The sequence below is a fragment of the Sinohyriopsis cumingii genome, chromosome 5 (assembly GCF_028554795.1).
Source record: "Sinohyriopsis cumingii isolate HCF-2022 chromosome 5, ASM2855479v2, whole genome shotgun sequence".
Lineage (NCBI taxonomy): Eukaryota > Metazoa > Mollusca > Bivalvia > Unionida > Unionidae > Sinohyriopsis > Sinohyriopsis cumingii.
The window spans coordinates 11954761-11975861 of NC_142965.1; the positions used below are offsets into that span (position 1 = coordinate 11954761).

General features: G+C 35.3%; 1 protein-coding gene across 2 annotated transcripts in view; it reads right to left on the minus strand.

Moving 5' to 3' along the window:
* The window catches only part of LOC149798640 (uncharacterized), a 159168-nt gene extending 138267 nt beyond the window's left edge, over window positions 1-20901 (minus strand). Inside the window, exons 1-2 of one of the 2 annotated variants that reach the window (XM_089957474.1) lie at window positions 19345-20901; window positions 3314-3349 (exon numbers count right to left, since the gene is read on the minus strand). In XM_089957474.1, the coding sequence (XP_089813600.1) occupies window positions 3314-3349; window positions 19345-20684 (1376 nt within the window). In that variant the 5' untranslated portion in view covers window positions 20685-20901. The remainder of the gene's footprint in view (window positions 1-3313; window positions 3350-19344) is intronic. The other variant, XM_089957475.1, reaches the window with a different exon arrangement.
* Between the last annotated feature and the right edge of the window lie 200 nt (window positions 20902-21101).

A 21101-nucleotide genomic window follows, 5' to 3' on the forward strand; every position in this document is an offset into this window, starting at 1 on the left:
TTCTACAATCGAAGTAGAAAGTCTACATTATTTGGTATCACTGAAAAGCTGCATGTGTCTACTTTTCTGTAATTCAGAGGGCTTCAAGGAATAAGAGTCCTTGACCAATTAGTCACCCTCTATAAATAAATTATTATTACTATTGTTATTATTATTAATACCACAAATTTGGTGTATTGAAAACAATGTTCACTGCACAGAACTTGGAAGTAGGGTACAACCACAATTAGGGAAGGTGCAGTTAACGAGTTAATCTTTATGATCAGCACAAGTGTCAGTGATTATGAATTATAACAAGGCACTTAACACTGTATGCATTAGAATAACAACAGATATATTAGCTCTAAGTAGCGAAAACTTCATGTCTACCATAGTACAACATTTTGTAAAATGCTTTAAATAACTTTATCACAACTGAAAACATGTCAGTTACAAAAAGGTCATTTAGTAGGTGCTTGATAATATGGCAATCGATCTAGCAGTCAAGCGCCTAAATCATTTGATTCAGATCTGTTCATATTAATGAATATGTCATGACCTGTAACCTTCATTAATATTAAATAAGTCGCAATGATTATAATATCATTTAATATTTAGATCAACTGCCCAAATCAGGTTCATAGTGTAAATTTTAAGCAATGATATGCTTTTTTTACATTTTAACATACTTTAAGAAGTTTAACAATGGCATTTGTGAAAATATCGCTGCTACTGTATTATTATAATGTATATACATATAACATAATGCCATTATGCAAACACAAGTTTAATCTTGTTGTAATAATAATGAAGATAAACTGCCAGAAGTATGATGTAAATGTATACAAGTTATTTGTGAAACACAATTTTGCTTAAACTTACTGTAACAGGGACTAATCAAAAGCAATTATTTTCCAATATCCCCCTCCCAAAACATCGGAAAGCACCCCTTAAAAAGATGCCTGAGCAGAAATCTCCCCTTTGTTAAAACATCCTGGAGAAAACATTACAAGCAGTATACAGTGCATATTGAGCAATTATCTAGCTTGTGAGAGTGAAATTGAAAACAATGGTCCCAGAAGTTCAATCTGCAATTTTGAATGTATTTATTTCTCTCATGATTTTTTTAAATGAAAAAAAAGATCTGTTTCATGCAATTATACATCTAAGAATAAACCCTGTTGAATTTTCAAGGCCTGCTACTATTGAATAATGAAATGTGATCCATGAACATAGAAGTCTTATAAAGGGGTAACCGTATTAAATCATGAAATGGGACCCATGACCAAATCAGCCTTATTACAGAAAGAGGCAGCCTAATATTGAGACATCTTATAGCAAGGGAATACCATACAAAAAATATGGCTATGCCAGTGGGTTTTTTTTCCATAATGTGGGCTTCAGGAAATCTCGTTAAATTTAATACCCACAACATACTCCCTTACAATAAAAACACAAGCACCTGAAAAATCTCCAAATTCCTCATCTCTGTGAAAATTGTCCAAAAATCACTGTAGCCTACAGAATACCATTATAGCTAAAGATGGTAACATTTTTATCGTAGCTCATCAGAATAATATACAAGAATCTCTTGATTATTGAAATTAAAAGCATTCTACATGAAGCAACAATATGCAAACCATATCAAGTATCAATCCACACATGAAGTTCATAATAAAACACCATCAAATTTAATATCATATATACCCGTGTATCAGTTTTATCAAACTGCAAACTGCACAGACCCAGATCTGTCACCACATAATGCATTAGCTGATCTCAGCCTATACAGTTTAAGACATACGCCATAATTGGCTGACAAATTACACGAGTATATATGGCAACCATGCAGTGTGTTAGCATAAATCATACATGCATTAAAATTTATAATTAGTGCTATAATGCATGTAATCAAGAGCACAAAAAATACTTCTTATGTAATGATAGTAATTAATGAATGATTGATGATAATTTGCCAATGCCAAATTTGAAACTGCAAAATGGCCATAAAAACTGTAGAGATGATGTACAGTTGCACTCAGAATGCATGATGAAGCAAGGTTTAAATCGATCAAACATACTCACTTATAAGTACAAATGCAAACTGCATGGGCCCAGATCAGCTAGCACAGAATGCACCAGCAAATCTGTGTCAGTACAGATTGTTAGGAGTGATCAGCAGAACAAACAAAATAGATCCTGATCTGTTGGTGTATTAGATGATGGTAGCTCAAGGTCTATCTTGTTTGCAGCTGGATTCAACTCAACAGTGAGTATACATGGTATTTCAAGATTAAATCAATCAAAGTATTCAAAGTACTGAGACTGTACTTTCTTTTGTTTGATTGATTCTAAGTAGTAGAATACCTAACAAGAGACTGGTGACATGATATATGAAATGAAAGAAAGATGCAATAATGGGTTACACAATCTTGCATGGTAGCAGCACTGATGTCATGATGTCAGCAAAGAAATAAAAGCTACAGTTTACTGAAAATAGTCTTATACCAAAACAAATTGAGTATTTAGGTTATCCAAGCACCAATTTCACCATGTATGTGCAAAACTAACAGTTCCTTGAGCCAACATAATGCTGTTAAAACAAAATTGTCCAAATTTAATTCACACAACTATTGTCCTGCATACTGTATTTGTCCAAAATCAATTTATCATGCTCAGCCCAGCCATACTGTATACAGATGTACATCCAGGTTACCTGAAAATGACACTGATCTGTACAAAGGACTGTTAAAAAGCTTCCTCTGTAATACATAAACTATAAAGTTACTTTCAATAATACTGCAGTAGTGATTTATGTTAATAATACAGTGTCAATTATCCTGCCCCCATAAGGAGACACCAGGTTTTTGCCAGTATAAAATTGGTTGCCTGAATTATCCATGACATATACACATACAATTAACTGTTTACCTAATACACACCAATTCCCATTGCAGAAAGACCAGGAATACATATATTGTGAACATCCTGCTGGAAAGGAAGGACCCTCTTTGAAGATACTGGCAAGGTAAAATTAGAAGAAAAAAACATTGGATGCAAAAGCAACAAAATATAATCAGAGTGTCCCCATTTTGCTCACAATGAACGAAAAGTGGATGTGCAGAGAGAAACAGAAATAAGGCCAGAAGCCCTAGAGCAAAGTGCAAAGGATCTGTATCAACCGGATCAAGATCTGTGGCAAATCCAATAATGGAAAGGAGTTTAAGTAATGCTATGTGATGGAAACTGTAAGGATGAAACTATCACAATGGAAAAAAAAAAAAAGATCAAGTTAATTAAACGGGTGTCAGGGATTAGGCATAATCGTACTTACTAAAACTTGTATGATGACAATACTCCATAGCCAGACCTGGAAGACAGGATTAAGACGTAAATTACAATTTACGCCCAGAAAACTATTTGGTTAGGGTATTTCTGCTCTGCATATTACTATTTTCTTGGAGCATATGAAACCACTGTACATTCAATGACCTTGATAATTACATGTTAATATTTTAAGTGGCACAAACTGGAGTACCCAGAGAAAAACACCAACCTTAGTTGATCTACGCCTCACACATACCTGAACTACAGATCAATCACAGGCCCTAGATGTGCAAACCTAACCTTTACTTATCAATAAATAAATAAAAATGAATGAATATGTGACTTGCTATAGTTGCTGCATACCTTTTAACTTGGCTTTAGTATCTTTCCGAATGTCTGGGTCTTCTTGCATTTTATGAAACACGAGTTTCATCAAGCATACATCATTACCGTGGTTGCCTTATTGAAAGTAGGCCCAAATTCTGGACTTGAAACTTTCTGTACTTAAGTCCTAAATAAAATTTTGTTGGTCAAAGCAATACGTATACCTGTACAAATGTTGTTCTAGACTGTTTTAAAATCCTACAGTAAGTTCTGCTTTGCTGAACAAATCTGACCAGTTTTCTTGACCCTATAAACTATAGTAATGTCAAAAAATCGTATAATTTTTATTAAAAAAAACTCTAGGGTATTCTGAGCAGAGTCTGGTCAACCATTTCGGCTCAATATTAATATTTTAAGGCACAAAATGCTGAAAATTGTAATTCTGTCTCTTTAATAAATATTTCCAGCTGTGATTGGGTCATTTTAATGTCCATGAGGAATTCTGACCTGCCCTATTTTATGCAAAATTATGTCAGATTAGAAAACCCTTTTTGACTGCCCTGTCGAATCCTTTTAAATACCTGCCAATGGTAAATGCAAGTCAAAATCAATCACATTCTCTTAGCTGTGGCTATTATTATTATCATTATTATTATTGTCAAGGAAAAACAGTGTATTCAAACTAAAAATGTATGTAATAAAACAGACAAGCACACAACTACCAATGTCCATGTTTGGTCAAACTCAGTACAGTCTTAGCATAATGGTTCATGGAGCAAATAATATATATGGCTCAAATTGCAATTAGATTCTAGACTCTTACTGTACTTTTATGCAAATAGTGGCATAAGTCACAGAAATTACAAGCAGGTTCAAGACGCATGCCCTACTTTCATACAAATAATGCCTCAAGTCACTGGAAGTGTCCACTTTACTTACTTATCTATATTATATATTATGGTCACCATTCTGTCAGCTTGTAAGAACATTAGAAAATAGTTTCAGTTGTAGTAATTGTCATTTCTTACAAAACCAGGTCAAGTTGCTATGAAACTGTTAGAATATGAACACTGATCTTTTTGACAGCAGTTTACACATGTAAGCAACATAGTGTAGTTTACTATATGTAAATGTTTTTAAAAATTGATAAACAAGTAAACAACATGCATGCAACTGGCAGTGAAGCAAAAACTTACTGTTCCAAACAATAAATGATATATTACAACAACTCTACTTAATGGAACTGTTTAGTGGGATATTTCTGTAATTCTTTTCTTAAATAAAAAATGATCTTCAAATAGAAAACAATATCTTGATGATCCAAGGAATTTTTTTTTAAAATTATCCAATATGTTGAACATACAGACATATGTGGCTTACTATTCCCATCACAGTAAGTGGTCAAACATGTACTGCTGAATTAGGCATGCAGCACAATATAATGCCATTAAACATGATTATGGATGTTGGCTGTTCAGTAAGCCTAATGGGTTGGGGAAAAGGTTGAGTTTCTAATAGTTCTGATTAAATGTCATGTATATTTTAGCAAGATATAATACATTGCAATACAACAATGCCATATCATATATTTATTCATATAAACTAAATTAATAGCAGTATACTTATTTTCTATTCTAGAAGCTCGACTATGATAACTTTTTTAATCAGTACCTTTTCAGAGAATGTACTAAAAAATTCACTGACATGGATTTAACTAATTTAAACTTAAATTTAAGCAGTAAAAATATCATTGCAACCCTAGTTACCATTAACTGAACACAATCTAATGCAGTATGATGACCCTAGTTACCATTATTTGAACACATTCTAATGCAGTATGACAATCATAGTTACCATTATTTGAACACGTCCTAATGCAGTATGACGACCATAGTTACCATTATCTGAACACATTCTAATGCAGTATGACCATAGTTACCATTATCTGAACACATTCTAATGCAGTATGACAACCATAGTTACCATTATTTGAACACATCCTAATGCAGTATGACAACCATAGTTACCATTATTGGAACACATCCTAATGCAGTATGACAACCATAGTTACCATTATTTGAATAGATTCTAATGCAGTATGACGACCATAGTTACCATTATTAGAACTTATCCTAATGCAGTATGACAACCCTAGTTACCATTATTTGAACACATCATAATCCAGTATGATGACCCTAGTTACCATTATCTGAACTCATCCTAATGCAGTATGACAACCCAAATTACCATTATTTGAACACATCCTAATGCAGCATGACAACCCTAGTTACCATTATTTGAACACATCCTAATGCAGTATGACAACCCTAGTTACCATTATTTGAACACATCCTAATATAGTATGACAACCCTAGTTACCATTATTTGAACACATCCTAATGCAGTATGACATGCATGTATATTTCACTTTAAAGTTATACATATGCCTGAAAATAAATAATACTGTAATAAGATTACTAGCTAGTTTTAAAACCTGCCTCCCATAGTAAGCACAGAACTCACTCTTTCCTGGACCCACTAATTCTGGACCAGTGGGGTCTTTTCAGTGATTGATAGTGGTAGGGAAGAACCCAAGTATCAATGTCAGTTGCATGTATAAATCAGTCTTGTTATGTTCATCAAGTGTATTTATGATTATACATGGCAGTAGTGTCTATGTTGTGACTCAAGGACCAAGTTTTCAAGGGTTAGTCAGTTGAGTGGAAGGTAATGATCCTGGGGTCTGGAATCTCTTCACACTTAAATCACAGATCACATGTGCTAATTTTTTATCATGGGAGACAAACAACTAGACTTTCTTAAATTTAAGATCATCCTACTTCAACATCTCTTCTTGGAGAGAGGTAAAAAAAAGTGTATGCAATTCTACTGGTGGTAGAAACAAACAAAATGTTTCAAAGGCCATCTATTAAACATAATTTTTGTTGTTGAAATCAATAGTTTCTGAAAATGAGGAGATAAAGATTTTGAAAAACTCTCAGTATTTTTATATATTTTATCCAAACATTACAGAAACCACTCATTAGTCTACTGGGGACTGATCTGTCACTGAGTGCATTAACAGTACATGCCAAGTGATTACCAATCCATTAAGAATTGCCGTCAACAGCTGACACATTTACATAACAAGCTGTCAATTATCTTACTGTGGTAATCGAGCACCTTTAGTGCCAACAGCCAGATTTATTTAACTCTTTTTAAAAGGGATCAAAAGTGGTCAATTATAGTTTGCATGTGTTTAATGAAAAACTGACTAACCTTTGGAGGAGGTGAGATGAAAAGTTGAAACCGACAAGAAGATGATTTCAGCTGAAACACTAAACACTGTTCGGGTTTGTTTTTGTTTTGTTAAACTGTTATTGTGCTTTCAATATATTCTTTTGTCAATGTACCGGTATGAAAATTCTCTAAACATGTGCTTTCTCCCAATTAAAAACAAAAACATTACAAGTCCAACAGTGCTTGGATGTCATAGTTTAAGTCAGTGCAGGCAAGTAGCAAAGAGGCTGTAGTTGTATTGTGTGTTTCATGCAAAAGTGCATTATAAGATTGTATATGGGGGAAGAAATCTGCAGACACCTGCAGCCAGCTGTTAAGTGTTAAACTTAATAAACACCATGCCTACATGGGATGCCTAGCAGTAAATGTGAAGAGAAAAAAAATGCGGATGGATTTTATAACAAATTGTTGCAGTGAACTATGAGACACTGCTATTGAACTCTTCCTTTTCAATTAAACCTGACTAGTATTCACCATTATTCATATAGTAGTTGACACAACAATCTGATTTATGTTCAAGCTTGCTGCTCTATGATAATATGAGCAGGGTATATTATTATGGCAAAGAAATTCACTTGTTTTGTTTTCTTCAACAGCAACAAAAGGTTTAAAAATTTATGTCTAAAAGAAACCCTATTGATTTAGAAGTCAATCTACATGTATGTATCAAACTTCTGAAATCGAGATCTCCTCATCTGATGTCCCAATTCAGTCCAATATGCATTCTAAACTTTTAAAGAATTTCACTTTTTATGTCTCTAGCTGATTTTGGAGTTCAAGGTTATTACACATATACCATACCCATGTACATAAGCATGTATGGATGGAGTGTATCACAGTACACATTCTCTATTTTAAAAGCATATTTAAAGAGCGACTCCATGTATGATTTTCATAATCATGTCTTCAACTAAGTCAGTTTATATGACTTAAAGCCAATATCATAACTGAAGATTCTCCTGATAAAGATAGCCTCAATTTATCCTTCATCTGTCTGCAATATCTTAAGCTGGAAAATCTGTTTGCTGGATTGAAATAGGAACTAAGCCATGAGACAGATCTATGAACCAAAGCCAAAGATTAGACTGTACAGATAGAACAAAAATGACCAGAGCACAGGCAGACCAGATTCTATGATACATCTCCTAATAAACTGCACAGACCGAGATCTGCCAGTGCACTGTGTGATGGCAAATCTCAGTCTATGCAATCTGCAATTAGACTATATATATATATATATATATATATATATATATATATATATATATATATATATATATATATGTGAGTGAGTGTGTGTGTGTGTGTGTGTGTGTGTGTGTGTGTGACGTACAAATTTATGTGGATTTTAAACGAATGATTTTTGTTCACAAATCTAGGAAGGGTCTGTATTGTTTCCACATAACGATTGGTCTGTATTGTTTCCACACAAGGACTGATCTGTATTGTTTCCACATAAGGACTGGTATGTATTGTTTCTACTTTGGAACTGATTTGTATTCTTTCCACATTAAGGACTGGTCTGTATTGTTTCCAGATAAGCAGTACTTTTCTTATCAGCTGGTAGTTGGGTAGTTTACCTGACTTTTACTTTATACCACCTTAAAAAAAAATCTAAATTTTTTTCATGGGTCAAATTTACAGAGTAGCTAAGTATGTCTACACTAGTTGTCCATGTGGTGCATTTTCTTCAAGGCATACCGTTAAGATCATACCAGTGTTTAGTTGCCTATGACATTGATGAACAATGAAATGGATGTGACAAATTACCAACATTTTCATCTGGAAGATAGATATTTATCAGAAGAAAAAAAAAAAACATTTGTATTACAAACAAACAGACATGGATTACCTATCCATACTTTAAAATCTGACGCCTGACGACGATTGTAACTTGCATGATAGCTAATTCATGTCAATACAAAACTGTCCATTGGTTTTTGAAAACCTTAAAATCATTTTTAGTCAGGGGCTTCACCTCCTCAACCCCCTGTATTCCTGTTGGGGGAGGCCCCCAACCACCTGCCTACTTTGGCAACTCACGCTCCAACTTTAAATCTTTTGGAAAGCATTGCATAAGGACTGGTCTGTATTGTTTTCACGTAAGAATTGGACTGTATAGTTTCTACATAAAGATTATTTTCAATTCATAGTTTTGTAGCAACAGTGAAATCAACAAAACTCGGTACCCTAGGAAAAATAATGAACTCCCAGTAACCAGTCACATTGTTCCTTCATACAGCAATAATACACTGTATAGTGAAGCGAAAAAATCTGTATGCATATATGTGCATACATGTGAGAAAAAAGGTCAGAATTTTTTACATCTAGATGGAGGATTTTCAGCGACCCAATTGTTAACATGCAATCGGATTAAAAAAAAAATTAAATTTAAAAAAAAATTCAAATATGCACATCATCTTATCAAATCAATCAGCCTGAATTTTCCTCAGAATGGAAAAAGTCATTTTAGTGTCTGCATTGTGGCAACACTTGTAAAACTCTACATAGACCACCGGGAAGTTTAAAGTATTTCCTGCTTGTGGATTGATTCAGATTGATGTCACTGCTTCCCAGAATTGCTCAAGATTGGTACAGTCTGGGTCCAACGTTGTTTTATGTCAAGAAAGCATGAAGCACCAACACATACTTTATACTATCATGCCTTTTGTAACTTTAAACCTAATTAACAGACTACCTTTTTTGACATTATCATCACTATCACCAATCTTTAATAACAACAATCAAATCCGGAAATGAATATCACTTGCAAGTATCATAGATGAAGACAAAGGTTTAATTCATCACATCCATTATAGACTACAATAGCAGTTAGTGACATGTACTTATGTCTGGTTCACATTCATGTTTGCAAAGGATTACATGAAGGTCAGTGATGTTGCAATGTGGTCGATATAGTACTGTCGAACACATATTTCCCTAAAAACTGTGGTCGCTGGTCGTGTTCTGCACATGGTCGCTCACAACAGAATGCAACCAACCACCACAAATTTCTGGCAGAAGATATTCTGACACTGCTATGAATAACCATTTTGCAAAGAACACCACTAATGAACATTTATTCTGTTGTAACTATGACCACTTAGGAGTGTCTAAACACCTATACTATAACCGTTTTGGAGTGTCTTCACACCTTACTACAACCATTTAGGAGTGTCTACACACCTATACTATGACTGTTTTGGAGTTTCTTCACACCTATGATATGACCGTTTTGGAGTGTCTACACACCTATGATTTGATAATTTTGGAGTGTCTTCACACTTATACTACAACCACTTGCGAGTGTCAACACACATATACTATGACTGTTTTGGAGTTTCTTCACACCTATGATATGACCGTTTTGGAGTGTCTACACACCTATGATTTGATAATTTTGGAGTGTCTTCACACTTATACTACAACCACTTGGGAGTGTCAACACACATATACTATGACTGTTTGGGAGTTTCTTCACACCTATGATATGACCGTTTTGGAGTGTCTACACACCTATGATTTGATAATTTTGGAGCGTCTTCACACTTATACTACAACCACTTGGGAGTGTCAACACAAATATACTATGACTGTTTGGGAGTTTCTTCACACCTATGATATGACCGTTTTGGAGTGTCTACACACCTATGATTTGATAATTTTGGAGTGTCTTCACACCTATACTACAACCACTTGGGAGTGTCTACACACCTATACTATGACTGTTTTGGAGTGTCCTCACACCTATACTAGGACTGTTTTGGAGTGTCTTCACACCTATACTATGACCACTTAGGAGTGTCTACACACCTATACTATGACCGCTTTGGAGTGTCCTCACACCTATACAATGACCACTTAGGAGTGTCTATACACCTATACTATGACCGTTTTGGAGTGTCAACACACCTATGCTATGACCGTTCTGGAGTGTCTTCACACCTATACTATGACCACTTTGGAGTGTCTACACACTTATGCTATGACCATTTTGGAGTGTCTTCACACCTATGCTATGACCACTTAGGAGTGTCTACACACCTATGCTATGACCACTTAGGAGTGTCTACACACATATACTATGACTGTTTTGGAGTGTATACACACCTATGCCATAATTGTTTTGGAGTGTCTATACACCTATACTATGACCATTTTGGAGTGTCTATACACCTATGCCATAACTGTTTTGGAGTGTCTACACACCTATGCTATGACCATTTTGGAGTGTCTACACACCTATGCTATGATCATTTTGGTGTCTACACACCTATGCTAAGACCATTTTGGAGTGTCTACCACCAAGTGCCAACTGTTCTAAAACAACAATGCTATGCATAACAGCATCACATAAACAGATAAAATAACACGGACTTCTACTTAATCCTTTGAAGCCATGGCCATTTGTGGTGGCATTATTGTGCTAAAGCAAACAAACAATACAAAAAAAGTTGAGTCTGGTTAGAACTTCCTAAAATCTATAGGTGATGCAGGTAGCAGTTGTATGCAACACACTGTAAACCAGACGACACTACATGTCACTAACCACCATTGTACAGTGGAACCTGTCTTGAAAGACCACCCCTTCTGCCAAAACATAAAGGTCTCTCATGACAGGTGGTCTCTCATAATAGGTCATAACACTATATAAATAATAAATGTATACTTGGAAAACATGGTCACTCAGGACAGGTTTACTCTGTGTGTGTGTGTGTATGTGTGTATATATATATATATATATATATATATATATATATATATATATATATATATAACTACTAAGCCTGGCCGAACCTGTTTAAACTGACTGCAGAAGGGATGACAGGCGAGTTTCTGGCGCCTCAAAACCAGATGCTTCTAGCAGATGGGGTTCGTTAACCTTGGGTGGTCGCCCATCTATAAGAAAGTCAACTCTGACTTCAAACCTTCGCTGCCTTGAGACTATACCCTCTCATGTGAAAGGCTAAGGGAGTAAACCCTAGCTACGATGTCGTACCCTCAACTTGATTTGTTGTGGTTGAGGCTACGAACTGATCCCATATCATGTAATGGAGCCCAAATAATTCATCACTAAAGTCAGAAAAACAAACAGTGTAGAAATCTATTACATAAATATAATCATGTTGTGACAGAAGTTTGGCTTATTTTGAATTTAGTAAGCCCTTACATGACAAAATAAATTGGCATGGTTACACAAACCTCACCATGTCCGCCATGACAGATAACGTGATACTCTTGCCATAACCCCTTTTATATATAAGACTTGCCAGACCATATTTGGATAAGCTACGCTATGTTATTATCAGTCCAGTGGCAAATAATGGCTTCTTGTTGGAATTTCAAAGCTGCTGATAAACCGTATTTACTTTCAATGTGCAGAATTTCTGATTCAAACTGCGCCATATTTTTACTATGATTTGTTTACGTTTCCAAATAAGGTCTCAATGTCCATGTATGCCACACGAATAAATGAGGCTGAGAACGGAAGTAATCATTATTTGAACTAATATGGCGGATGATCTAAACGAAAGTATCGGATAAGAAAGGTAAATGAGATTTTACAACTATTTATACAACGATTTGTGATATTTCCAGTATTAATTAAGCAGATTACTCAATTTATTTCATTATATATAAGGAATATGTTCAAATTGCTGAAATATTAGGCTAAAAGAATGCCAGGTGTGAACCACTGACACATATATGCTCATTTTAGTACTCCGTACACGAGGTAGGAGTACGGGTAGTAATATTAGTACTAAGTAAACTCCAACAGAAAATCCGGAGATGGACTCCCTAAGGTAACTTGGCATTGCTTTCAGTGTCATCTCAGCAACTCCTGCAACATCGCTGATGCTATAACGTATAGGCTTTTCCTTTCCCTTGGATCCATCAGCTGCGTGAAGAGGGGGAATCGGCTGCATGGACAACAGCTGATTCTCCATATCAACCTGCCAAGGCATGCGCCCTGGAGATGACACTCCAGCTAAAACTCACAGCATCTTGACATCTCTAATTGTCTCATGGGTGCACTTCCATCGTCTCTCGAGACGAACAGATGCCAACCCAATATATATATACATACATATACACACAGTGCCTGATCAAAACTGCTACAGTACAATTCATACACAGGATGAGTGTTATCTTACCTAAATATGCAATTCATATGTTACATATGAAGTGAGTCTGAAATTTATAGATATCTCACGCTAACACTTATGGTCAGGATAAATAAATATTATCTTAGTTAATGTTTGCAATTCATATGCTAAGTAGTAACTTACATGTACACATAATCTTCAAATATAATTGTCAAACTTTTATAATAGATGCTTATCTTTATTGCTATGCAAAATTACTTAGAGATGAAATGATTACAATATTTGGACAATAACTACAAATAAGAAAAAAATGCACGTACATCAATTGTGGATGTTTTCGCATCAAACTTCAAACAATGAAGGCAACCAAATCCACCAACAGAATCAAAGTGTGAAATTAGCAGATACAATGCTTTGCTCTACTTGAATTTACTGTAAATTTAATTGTACAGCACTGCGATGGACTACTTGATAAATTTACTAGTTCTGCTAAATCTTCACTTGTCCTTCCCACAAACGCCGCTGGCAGCAACAAAAACATGACTAGACAATGGACTAATGACAGTATAAATAATACTAGCCCAACATTAAATTTCACCTCTGTCTGCGTAGGTTCGAGTCTCGGATTCGGCCAATGTGGGTATGTGAGAAAGCTTGCCAGTAGCTTCTCGAGGGTCGGTGGTTCTTTCCGGGGATTTCCTGGGTTCTTCCTCCACCATTAATACTGGCCGCCATGTATAGCCTATCTTGTGCTGAAAAATGGCGTTAAACCCTACAACAACAACAACAACATTAAATTTACTAGTCAGGCTTGTATACAAGGTGATCTGCTTTTAGGACTGCTATTAACAGTTATAGTAATTGAGTACTATATATGTTACTTAGCATCAAAAGATTGACATGTGCATGCAAGTTGAGATACTTTGGCATGATATGGGAAAGCAGAGGTGTTACAGCTTGGACAGTACTGAAATCACCACCCTGTAACAATAGAATACATTCTATACATGAGAAGGATTTGTACATATATGCAGCTTACATTATTCCCATGGCAAGCTCTTGCTTTCTGGGACTTGACGAGAGAGGCTCAAACCAGTGAATGAGGGTAAAAGTACACACCCTATAAAATGGACAAACTCAAGCCTGAGAAGCCTTACAGTAAAAGAGTATTGTACTGTATAGGGTGAGAATCTCAATGATACTCAATTTATGATCCAGGTCAGGATATACCCAGTGATGAACACAACTGATTTTACACACAAAGCTGGCATGATTAATCAACCGTTTTATCAATCCACATATAATTATTATGGATATAAAAGTTAGGGAAATTTGAGGAAGGCATTTAACCAGTGTAATGTTACTCTTCTACATTAAATTTGGAACTAATTTTTTTTTGCCTAATCCCAATCACAGACAAATGTTGCTGATAAATATTTCTTCTCACCAGTTCCCCAATGGTTCTGATGACATGCTGTAAACTTCTCCAGTATCTCTTTCATAGATGATGTCAGAGACTTGATCAGTGATTAAAATGAGATGCAATGGTTTGCGCCATTTAAACAAGAGGTCGTAGTGGGCCTGGTATCACTCAAATGGCATACATAACTTAACAGCAGACCATGCTTTTGTATATTTAAAAACAACCTATGTAAACTATATCCCAAACTTTAGATCATATTGGTTTGAGCTATTTTATAATATTCTGATAAATATTCTTTTTAAAGACAAAGACATAAATAATATGCAAAATCTCTTGTTCATAACTGTGGTCATCCACATACTGATGATAATTTAACCCAGCAGATCACAACTATGCCTTAAAAACTGGTAACAAGGCAGGTCAATCAGATGCAAGATCACCCCATTAATATGCATGGATCCCACTAGCTGTCAAAACTGCCCAAATTATTGATGATTTAAGCAAATAATCCAAGTTTTATCAAAATCGGATGACAAATATAACTTACAGAATTTCAGCCAATCAGAAAGAATAGTACATCAATAATATGCAAAGATCATGCTCCTTAGTGAGACAATGCAAGATCTTGATGATATAAGCCAATATTTTAAGTTTAACCAAAATCCAGTCTGATTAAAATCAGATCTCAAGTCTCCTAGGAGAAGATATGACAGCAACTGCTTGGGGGTGGGGGGTAATGTTTGGATAACACATATTATCATAATGGCTAATTTTATCAACCATTTAAATTAAGTCTCATATCCTTGTGTTTGGGAGACTGGGCAGTGTGGCTGACATGCACCAATGTGTTCCAGACAATTTAATTCACTTTCAGATTTTTTAAAGCTGCTTTTCCATTGGCTAATTCAAAGGTCACCAGAACATAACCCCTAAGCAGTTACCCCATCAGATCTTCACCTAGCACAGTGAAGATCTGATTTTAATCAGATGAGAAATTTGGCTTCCAGAGGCATAACAAGCTTGGTCAAAACAAAGCAAGACTGCCTACTTAGTATGCATAGATCTTGCTCATTATCAAACCTAAATATTTATATGTTACTGCATTTATATGGGAAAATATGAACAAGGTTTTTTTTCATATTAATACTGCATAATCTTTGGAGTGCAGTATTATTCCAAGAAAATTAATTCATATTTTCCCATACAAACGCATTAACCTTTTTATTATATACTCATTTTCTTATTCTACCTAAGCCTTAATAATAAAAAAATACACTACAAGAGCAGGGAGGGACGTGACTTTACTGAGCTGAATGTGTGTTTCTGTTCTGTCACTGAATGTTTGGAATCACAATGTGGGAAAAAAATATGAGCTCTTTCAATTGAAATTATATAAAAGACACTATGGATGTTGATTTCATTTTGAGTTCAGTAAGGAGACTGTTACTGCAGTTGGAAATGTCAAAATTACAGTATAATTTCACGGTGTGTAATGAAGTTTTCGAACCCATGATATAGCTCATGTAATTTTGATTTGCAGAACTAAGAAAGTACATTTTGAGGAAATTCAAGATGCAAAAATATAAATATATTTTTGTCATTCTTATTAGCAGCAAAGGAAGACCTGTCTTATGCATCATCACTTGCATGCTCTTTGTAGGGACCCCAGCTGTGTTATGACCCGTACAGCATCTATTGCTAGCCTAAATCCAAAGCATTGTATCAAAAATGTTAACATGGAAAAATGCAAAGCAGCTGTTGTGTGACAGACCATTTAGCCAGCAGATAAAAGAATTCTTTGTCATCTTGGCTTATTGGCTCTATCGTTTACTTTTCTATCAAAACCTTCAGATCCATTTTTTCTCTCTCTAACTTAGTACTTTGACTTATAAAATGACATGGCTCTCATAAATGCATGACAGCCCTTGACCTCAATATGCTTTTCTATGCTATTTTTATATATTCCATAGAGCACTAGTCAGAGTCTGAACCATTACATTTACAAAAAGTTACAAACATGATCAGAATGTTATTTTTAATACCATGTCTGCTTCTTTTCAAGTTCCATTTGTGATTCACTAAATTCATCCACACAGTTCACTTTATCATCTCTACTTTCAAACAGATGAAACAGCTTCTTTAGTTCATCCACAAACAAATCAAATAAAAATGTCTACTACATGACTACATGTTTTGTTTACAAAGTAGTTCCTAATACACTATACTACTTTTAGACATGTGTTGTGCAGTATTAAAGTGTTCAGTATTGCAAAATACTGAATCATTTTCACAATGTAAAGTTAATGGAAGAAATAAAATGAGTATATAATAAAAACTATAATTCTCTGGGTGATTAAAACAAGACCAGAAACATGGCCTTTGGAGTGGCAACAATGTTAACCAAAATGATGTGAGCTCACCCTCAAAACATGATTTTTTATTGAAAATATTATGATTATCTGAAGCCAAGCTCCTGTGATGTCAGGCCTACAAAATGCAATCACTTTCACGCATCCTCTGAAATTCTATTTCTGTCCTTGTTGTAAAATGGTATAAATCTATGATGCAACAACATAATGAGCTTGATAATTATACAGACTGTGAATACACTTAGCCAGCCCATTTTACGCACATAAATTCTAATTTTCATGCCCAATAATTATGCATTCCATCTATACTCACTCTTTATAAGACGAGTACAACTGCAAAATGCCAAGACCCAGATCTGTTATTGCATAATGCAGTGGCAGATCGTTGTACAGGTTTTTTAGTAGTTGTCAGTAGAACAAACAATACAGACCCTGATCTGCATGTGCATTATGCAGTTCAGTATATTTGTTGTTTGCAGTTTGACTTGTCTTATAAGTGAATATATACTGTTTTCAAATTGCAGGGCTTGGATTTAACTAGTTTATTTACTACTAGCATTTTTCATGTCAGCAAAAATAATAAACTTACAAAATCTTATTTATACTTTAGTTTATTCTTTAATGTTACTACTAAAAAAAAGTTATGAATACTTTAATCCAGAAGTTTGGGAATGTGAAGGAACTACAACACGTTTTAAGTATAACTTTGAATAACATGTTGAATAAATAAAAACGTAACTACATCCGCTGCAATTTATTTTCTCTGGTTCTTGCAACATCCTAAGCAGCAAAACAAACCTAAACTGCATGAAAGAAAGTGATAAAGTATACAGTACAAGAATATAGCAAGCAAAATATTGGTAAATATTCCTTTTTCTATGCATTTTAGAATTATTAAAACTAGTTTGCCACAAGGTATTTATTTTACTTGAAGCAAATGGAGTGTTTTCAAGTTCCATTAACCAATATTTCAGTTGGCCAGAAGGCAATGAAAGCCAGGAATGTTCAATCAGTTAACACATTAACCCCTGGCGACGAGTTTACGTGGCAGGAGGTAGTAGCCTACTGCCGAGCTCTGTAGTGTCAAGGTCATGTACAATGCACTAAAGTGGGTGGTATTACAGAAAGGTAGACAGATGTAGCTCTACAATGATACCAAATAACCTGGAACTTCTAGTTGCACTACAAAATACAGAGGGAAAAACCTTATGGTCGGAATCCGATTTTGTGTCTGGATTTTCAACTTTTTGGTCTCAGATCTAATACAGACCAAGATGAACTGCAAGCAGACAGATGAACCTTTGCAAAAAGTAGGATAAGATGGGCATTTGGAAACAAGAGTCGCCTCGATACAAAAATAATGGGTCCGTAAAGCAAAAAAACAATAACTTTTACCCTTCTGCTCATGCATGAGCCAAATAGCCAAAGAAAAATGATGTTTCTAACACAACTAGGCATTAGGTTATTGGAAAATCACCTGGAAGTTGATGTATTAGGATGTATTCAGAAATAGCTTTCAAAATGTGTTTCCTACTCGAATTTCAGGCGAAAACTACAAATAACCTGCAAGGGGTTATTGTGTTAAAAGGATCATAAATATATTGATCAAAACAAAGCTATCTAAATGTTCTTGAATATCTGCATATTTTTAATTTGTGTAAAGAAACGTACTTCAATGTAATCCAATTTCGGCATTCCCCGCTTACATCACATTCCAGACAGCTGAAATTAGGTTGATGGTACTTAAAAACACATCTATTTGCCTGTGTGAGAATTTGAATTTATTAGGAAAAAGTCATCAGAGTAAGTATAGACAGTCTAAAATGACTTTATTTAGTAGGGAGGAAAAATTGATATGGGCTGCCAAGTGTGAGATATTCCTGAAAATTTGTCTTCTTGTTCTGATATTAGTCGACCTCTGAACAAGCTAAACAGTGCCTTTATTTAGGACAGCTACCAAAAAAAAGACAAATATCTGGGGAGGCAGGACATTGTAGGACTAATTCCCTTGTAGAGTTTGGCAAGTATATTTTCCCTTGTAGAGTTCGGCAGGCATATGGGTGAACAAACAAGGTGCACCATTAGTTGTGCAGACAGGAAAAACCGTTATGTAGCTGAACATAGTTGATTGTCTTTACTGCCTCTACTGCGTGAATGACTGGTTCACGTTAAAAACAACCATTTCATTTATCTATTCTATTTACTAAACATAAATTTTACAAGTCTAGCATTTTTTTAAATTTTGAAAAGTTAAGAATGACAGCCAGTTATCATATTGGCCTATAATATCTATACTGATTTATCTGTATATCAATCCACCTCTGACATTTTCACTATTTCCTTCATTTAAAAGCAGACGGAATGGTCAGTCTAGTCATCTGACAGTACATTATTAGTAGTTCATTTTGAGTCTACCTTTTAAAGTTGGACAGATATTATACCCAAGAAAAAAATGCTAACAATTTTTCACAATCATCATCCAGAAATTAATTTATGTATGCAATGCTTGACCTACCTGTCATCTGGTTCTTCAGTACTGTCTCCAACACTTTGGGGTGTTAACAAAGGTGTATTCTGTAAAACAGTATCTTTGAGATCACGATCTAATACTTGGACTGCATTAGTAAATGGCATAAAAGTAGGAGGGTCGCTAAATGTTGCTTTACTGATCTGACTTGTTGGAATAAGTCCACTGACATTCACATGTTCTAAATGACCAGAATGGGAAACAGGCAAGCTTTGATTTTCTGGGTGCACAAAAGTTTGGTATGTACTGGTTGCTACTTGTGGATGAGCCATATTTGTTGTGCCAGAAACTGATGACACAACACTCGGCAACTGGGACATAGATTGTATTGTAGAATAAATTGATGGCATCGAAGGTATGCCAATAGAAGCAACAGCTATGTTTGGTACTAGATCAGCCACAGTCCCAATTTGAGTAGGGGTTGCCATAAATAATGGTTGTTGCGGAACATGACTACTCTGTGTCAGTTGTCCTTGTTGCAAGTTTTGTGAACTGTCTGCTAAAATTGGAGTTGTCTGTGGAATATTCTGTTGGGAATTTGAATGTTGTATAAATTTTGGGTTTTGTGAACTGATCCCAGTAACTGAGGGACTTTCCTGAAAGAAAGCCGGAACCACCAAGTTGCCGGAATTCACTGACACAGGAGCTGGATGGATAGGCTGGAAGCTCTCATGCTTAGCTGCATTCTGAATCTCTGTAGGAACTGGAACTGGCATGGTCCCACAGGCATCTGCTAATAAGGGATTTTTTGACGGATCATCAACACCATGTACATAATGTATCGAACTAGCAGCACTTGAACTGCCTGAATTACCTTCTTCTGCTAACTTTGTATCACTCCTTTCTGACATAACTTGCATTGTGTCAAGATAATCATGGCATCGCCACCTACCCCTAAAGAACGGTTCTTTAGTTTCTATTTTAACAACACGAAATCTTGAATGCATATCAGAACCAGTTTTATCTTTATTCTCTTTGGCATCCATTTCATTTGAGAGACCCTGGAAGACAATGTCTTCCGAAGGAGTATCTTGTCCATTATCAGTTGCTCTGGAAATATCGAGGATATCCGAACTTACATCTTCGGTAACCTCGGTGTGACTTTCGTCTAAATCATCCATGCTGTCTCCGTCTGCATCATTCTTCATTACATTGGTGATTTTGAACGTACCCTTTTTCTTAGGCTGGACATCTACCATAGGTTTCATTGCATTAAGATGGAGTTTTTGTTCAATGTCATCTTTTGGATCAGTTTCTCTTACAGGATGAGCAGCAGCTTGTGTTTCCGAAGCAACTGCCATCTTTTCTGATAAAGATTTATCAGCCATTTTTGACAACACACGACTCTAAAAAGAAAGTTACCTTTTCCTTGCTGTACTCAAAATCCATAAAAGAAAATGGATTTGGAGTGAATTATCCATTATAATTCTTTCAATCCATGGCGTTGTTCATAACATAAATCCGCTCTTATGAAACAGTAAACACAAAATTTAACTCAACTAACTGGACCCTTCTTCTTCCAGAGTATACAGGCGGACATGAGCAATATTGCATTCTGGGATAACATTTTGACGTCACGAGAACAGTCTGACCTTTCAAGCGGCGACTAGCACGTGACCTTCGACCGAGTTTTTTTTTATTTTTTATTTAATGGGGTCGAACGTTTACAAAGATAGGCTAGGCCACAACTATAGCACATACAGCCTTTACGCAGTGAGTGAATGACATGGGATATGAATGCGTTT